Source organism: Lolium perenne, chromosome 7, assembly GCF_019359855.2.
Source record: "Lolium perenne isolate Kyuss_39 chromosome 7, Kyuss_2.0, whole genome shotgun sequence".
Lineage (NCBI taxonomy): Eukaryota > Viridiplantae > Streptophyta > Magnoliopsida > Poales > Poaceae > Lolium > Lolium perenne.
The window spans coordinates 142,377,968-142,384,175 of NC_067250.2; the positions used below are offsets into that span (position 1 = coordinate 142,377,968).

The 6,208-nt window shown below is 47.9% G+C and overlaps 1 protein-coding gene across 2 annotated transcripts; it reads right to left on the reverse strand.

Moving 5' to 3' along the window:
• Positions 1-463: 463 nt before the first annotated feature.
• Positions 464-4,514, reverse strand: LOC127318595 (nucleobase-ascorbate transporter 6). Of its 2 annotated transcripts, XM_051349079.2 has the most exons (15): positions 4,062-4,514; positions 3,836-3,972; positions 3,533-3,630; positions 3,202-3,378; positions 3,009-3,109; positions 2,812-2,887; positions 2,661-2,720; positions 2,392-2,576; positions 2,217-2,313; positions 2,027-2,113; positions 1,884-1,942; positions 1,655-1,746; positions 1,337-1,414; positions 1,089-1,249; positions 464-979 (listed from the first exon to the last, which is right to left on the reverse strand). In XM_051349079.2, the coding sequence occupies exons 2-15, from the start codon at positions 3,945-3,947 to the stop codon at positions 761-763; spliced, it is 1,602 nt and encodes a 533-aa protein (XP_051205039.1). In that variant the 5' UTR covers positions 3,948-3,972; positions 4,062-4,514; the 3' UTR covers positions 464-760. The 2 variants fall into 2 exon arrangements, with proteins under 2 accessions (XP_051205039.1, XP_051205038.1); XM_051349078.2 differs by having other exon boundaries at positions 3,836-4,513.
• Positions 4,515-6,208: the final 1,694 nt, after the last annotated feature.

Genomic DNA, 6,208 nt, shown 5'->3' on the forward strand with positions numbered 1-6,208 from the left:
ATTTATGCTTAGTTGTTGTTTATAGTTGTGAAATGATACATTTTTAGCAAAGATTGTGGTGATATTTTTTATTACATCGAGCCTTCGAGCCGGCTTGCGAACTTCATCGAGCGGGCTTGTCGAGCCTCGAGCCTTGATCGGAAGGTTTAGGCTTGGCTTGTTAGACCTTCGAGCCGAGTCGAGCTCGAGCCGAGCCCGAGCCTTGAGCTTTGTGTCCACCCCTAATTGGGAGCGGCCGTGGATTCGCTGCTGGAAAACTAACTGAACCTACGCCAACGAGTGGAGATGCTATAAGGCAGCGGCGCAAAAGCCTGCTCGGAGAGACTCTGACTGGTCTGGTCTACTTCGGCGTTACATTGCATCGTCCCCATGGTAACTTTTTCGGACTTCCTGTTTACACTACTACTCCTTAAATTACTTGCAGATTTTTCTAGATAGGTATTAGTTTGTAAATACATGCATATATCAGAAAAATATCACGCAAAGGAACGAACTGATTTTGTCATTGTGATTCTGCAGAAAAATTAAGAGCTACGCAGCAAACAAACTGATTTTTCTGCAGAATCACGCAAAGGAACAAACTGATTTTTCTGACAGAGAATGTTGCAAACAGTCAGCAGTCCCATACACCTGTGCTGACCCAAAACGCAACAATGCATGTCAAGCCTCCAGCTAGTCCAACCCACCCTTGGATTTACACAAACATCGTGCCAACTTGTCCATTCTGCTAACACGAACCTTCTCCATTCTGCAGAGACCATCACACGGAAGGGAAGAACTTGTTGAGATTGAAGGGCAGGGAGTAGAACTCCTCGCTCCGGGTGTCCGTCTTGAAGCTCCTGAACTTGTCCCACCAGTGGTACCCTCTGTCCCTCCTCACCGCGCTGTCGCGCCTGTGCATCGTGTTGTCCAGGAAGTAGGCCACCAGCACCGCCACGAACGGCTTGGACGAGAACGGCACGTTTACCATGTCGTTGAACTGTCAGAAGAACAATGAGACAATCACTATCAGCATCTACGAGCAGGTGATTTAGATGCAGTTTCTCTTAAGGTTACCGAGACTGCATGAGGTGTTTCTTTTCGCGTACCCATCTAGCGCCAGTGTGCACCGGGCCGTAACCTGCGACCGACGTGTACTCGTTGAAGTACTGGGGAACTGATAGGCCCATGAAGATGGAGAACCCCACGATGAACTTGGTCCTGAAGCTGTTGAGGTTGCAGAACTGGAGGAAGCTCAGACCGCATGCACCTGCAAGTATGAACATTGAGAAATTGGAGGCTGCAATGCAAAGAAAACGATGGACCTTGTTGAGAGATGATAGCTATCTAGACTTACCAACATATGCAAAGAAAATGCAGTAAAGGGCAGCAAATATTGGCAGTGGAATTGACGCAAATATGGCTCCAAATTTCCCTGGTTTAGCCAAAACAAAATGAATTAGAATAACATAGCATAACTGCAAAAGGAAAAAAAAAACTATGCTGCACAGCACCTGAACTATGTGCTACGGATGTCAAGTTACAATCACAATATCAGAATCTAGCTAATATGCTATTTTGCTAGACTGCTTATCAGCGTGTCATCCATTCACTGTATGCAAATGTAGACAGAAAAACCTATATACAGGATGTTAGAAATAACATGGAACATTACCAAGAACAGAGAAGAAAATCATGAAGCCAGCAGATATTTGCACTACTCTCCGGCTGCCAACATGTGTCAGAGCTAGTAAACCAGCATTTTCACTGCAAAAATCAAGATATGAATACTTGAAAAGCAAACAGACAAAATAGTATACCAAGCAATTGAGGACTTGGTACTGAAAGAAGGAACAAAACCATCAAGAACAGCTTGTTTCACTAGATGGTAACACATCACTTACACTGACACTGCAGTCCCATTGGCTGTCCCAAAAAATGCACCCAGTAAAGTACCGATACCCTGCAGATCATCAAGAATGGACCATCAAAACCTATTGGTAAAAGAAACAATGGTTTTTGGTGTATAATGGTCAGACTTTTTCACCTGCCAACCAATGCCCCGACCAAGAATTGAGGGAGGTATCATAGTTGCGCTAGCATATCTTGACACAGCAATGAATGTCCCAGTTGACTGAAGAGTAGCACATTTTTCATTAGATTTTTAATCATAACTGACTACTAGCAGGCTAACATCACATTATCTATAACACTTAGGTAAAGCGGTGTACACAAACCTCAACAAGAGCAACAAATGATGCCATCATCATTGCAAAACATTCACCAGCATCAAATGTGGGAGCGCCCCATTGGAAAGGGTACGGGACTGATATCCTGCGACAATGTTGTAAGAACTTATTTTAGTGAAACTTATCACCATAAGGGTCTAGAAAAAAAAGCGATGTTCCTCACCAGGAAGCTCCACCTATAAGTCCAGAGCGGTCAACACGACAATGGACTTGTGTCTTCATTGGGGCTTTGTTGTATGCACCACTAACAGTGAGAATGTATGCATACAGCCACACAATAGCGATGGTGAAAATCACAGAAAATTGGTTGAACACAGGTTTTGCCACATGTATAACATGAGGTAAATACTGCATCAAAGACAGTTAAATTTAGTACATGGCCATAAGAAAAATTAGCTATAGCTGTAAAGCATAATGAAATGATGCATGTACCTGAGAAAATATGAGTAGTAGAATGATTTCTGGAAGCCCAATTTCGACACATTTGGCAACCTGCAGTCACAGCAGTCTTCAAGTTAGGCGGATAACAGGCAAGAAGAAGACGCCCTATGAATTATAATGAAATGAGTGAGGTATCGCTTGCCCCTGGAAAACCAAGCTCATATAGCCCAAATCCAGCAAGAGCTATCAGAGGAGCAGCAGACAATGGACTTAGCAATCTGTAAAAGTTATGAGGAATAGTCAGGCCCCAAGCTGAAATGATACCACCTGCAAACCAAAAACACTAGAGTAGTAGTACAATATGTACAAGTCCAAGCAGAGGAGCATGATGATGCCCACCTAACTACATTGCGCCAGAGGCCACTGAAACCAAGTATGATCTGAATCGTGGATGCAATGATGAAAGCGCCTTGTGTCCCTCGCATGGTCCGCAAGAATTTCTGCACAGACAGCAGTGACAGAAATCTTGTAAATTTCACAAGAATATCACATATATAGAAGCTACGGAAACAACAAACCTATTTTGAACCACCTGATGAGGATCTGTTTCATTGCTGTAACGGCTGGCCAAGATGATAGAAATCGTCGGTGCAACAACGGTGTAGGATCCACCCATGACAGCGGGGAGACGCGTCCCGAAGAATGACTGGCACAGGGTGTTGATGCCGGCGACGAACAGCAGCGTCTGAATCACCCGAGCCTTCTCACCCTACAATTGAGCGCAGCAGCAGTTCAGAAGTCTGATGGGGAACAAGTAAATCTTGCGAAATTTTCAAGATGAGTTGTCGAGGGAAGTGCAGCATGTCAGCCAAGTGAAGGACACCAAGGTAGGTGAGTTGTGTTTGAGGTGATGAGGGGCTCACATTTCCTCCTCCCATCTGGGGAACAAGAGCGCTGGGTATAAGGACAGATGTGCCCAGCATGACGATGAAGTGCTGGAACCCAAGTATAATGGCCTCAGCTGCGCACAAGACAAACCAATTTCTTCAGTTAATCAGGTGATGTCCGCCAGCACAAGGTGATTAGGAATCAGAATCGACCAAAGATTCACACACACAACGACAGCTGAAACATCAACATCCACAGGGGAGATCTGCACGGCGAGAACATAAATGCGGAAGTACGAGGAACAAAATCCAGACATTGATGGGTAGAAAGAGACGTACGCCAGGGTGGTGGGCTGGTGATGCAGTAGGAGACGCTGGGTAGCTGGTCCTTGACCGGGTGCGGGTGCATCTCCTCCTGCTTCGGCGGCGGCGCCGCCCCTCCTCCGGCCATCCTGCCTGCTTTGCTTTTTCTCCTCCTCCAAAGAAGCCAAACTATTTCACCTAACTTTACCGAGCCACTTCACTCCACTTCGCAGGGGAGGGAGAGGAAGAATGCAAGAACTACCGGTCAAGAAGCAGAGTGCACCGGCACAGAGCCACGGAGCAACGATTGATTCTTTGCGTGCAGAGAGGACCTGACGAAGAAAGAAAGCAACAACCGCTAGGAGAAAAGGCGCAAGCGGGGGCAAAGAGAAAAGAAATGCCGCGTTGCTCCTCTTTTGCTCGCTCACTGGAGTGGTCCGGGTGGAGAGTGGAGCAGCACTCGCCAGCCGCTAGGCTCTACCTAGCTCGCAGGGAATCTACAGCCCACAGAGAGGAGATCAGGGAGGGGAGCCTCTCTGTCTCCATTGCTCTGCTTTACTTCCACCCCTTTTCCTCCTCTCTTTTATCGCTTACCGCTTTCTAGCAGCCATGGGATCGGAGAGAGCTCGCCTTTGCGTCCACACTTCCCAGGAAAATGTGCTCTGCTCTTCCCAATGACAACTTTTTGTTACTAGCAGCAAAACTTTGCGTTTTGCTGCTTTGGTTGCTGCGGTGCTTTTCAGCGCTAATGTAGGAGGGGGCGCAGGCGCGTGCGTGGATTATGGAGACCTGTGCAACCATGGGAAGAAATGGAGCTTGTGCTTGCTCAGGCTCAGCTCGCTAGCTGCACCTACCCTCTTTGCTGCATTTTCTGTTGAACCGTTGCGGGTGCACGTCTTGGCGTGTTGAGGTTTTCCGATTCTTGTTCAGACTTCACAGGCAGCGCTTCACGTGTAACCCACTGTCTCATCCAGGAATTGATTGTGCATACACGCAAACGTACTGAGAGAACTGATGCCACGGGTAAGGAATAATGTGGAAACTCAGTTAGCCGAGTGAAGAAATTTTGCTACATACCTTATGGAATGTCTTAACAGCATCTCCACCGGTAGCCCCCCACTCCATTTGGGGGCGTCGGCACTGCATACTTCATTGGGGAAGCCGTTTCCACACTGGCGCCTCCCAAACGGCGGCCCCCAATTTTTTTTTCTTTTTGCAATATTTTAAAACAATATATCGATCACATTTTATTCATACAATCACAAATAGAATTAAATTATTCATACAATCAATCAAACAAATAGTACTTAAATTATTCATACAACCCAACAAACAAATAGTACTTAAATTATTCATCCAGGCAAACAAATAGAAATAAAATCATGCATTGTTGGCTGCTCCTCTCCTCGCCCACAAATGCGCAGCTAGATCCGTCTTCAGCTGTGCATGGACACATGCATCTCGAATTTCATTGTGCATATGAAGAAAAGCAGTGTAAGGGTATTTTACCCTTATCCATTATGACACCGTGCTAAAGTATTTGGCCTAATACATGTTTGTAAAGATAATCTCAAGTATTAACCAAAGAGGCATAAATGGTGTATCAAAGGAACAAGGAGGCTAAAGGAGACCCCCCCCCCCCCCCACTTCAACAACAATCAAAAAGGGGGTCTACAGCAGGCAGCCGGTCATAGGCCCGGTTGGACTGGCCCGTGCGCCGGCATGCTCCGGTCTGCCGCCCGCCGATCGGCCGAGCCGAAAGGCCCGACGCCAACCGGGCCTGCGCTGATGCCTTCCGGCGACGCATCTTGGAAGACACGGAGTTGCCCCCGGTCGGGGTCCGGTCTGCCGCCCGGTTTGGACCGGCGGGTCCGGTCCCTGGCCCGGTCCGACCGGGCGCCCCGGCGCCAACCGGGCTCTACGCTGACAGCAACCGGAGGGAGTACTGCGCGACATTTCAAGGCTCCGGTTGGGGTCCGGTCTGCCGCCCGGTTTGGACCGGCGCGTCCGGTCATTGGTCCGGTACGACCGGCCCCTGCGCCGGGCGCTCCGGTCTGTGGTCTGGTTGACCGGGATTCTCGGGAGAAAGCTGAGTTGGCAAGTGAGCAACGGCCATATTTCAAGTGACACTATAAATACCCCTTCTCCTACCTCTGAAGAGGTAGGCACTACACTACAAGCTGTTCTTGAGCTCTCTCTCTCTCACACACTCCATTGTTAGAAACACCAAAAGCCTCAGATCTCTCTCCTCCTCCACCCAAACTCAAATCCCTCCGGGGAATCGATAGAGGAGGACCCGATCTACAGTTCTACCAAGCCAAATCTCATTCCCCCTTGTATTCATCAAGAAGCTTGCTCTCTAGGGTTCCTTGGAAACCCTAGGTGGGCAAGAGTGGTCCGGAAGCATCC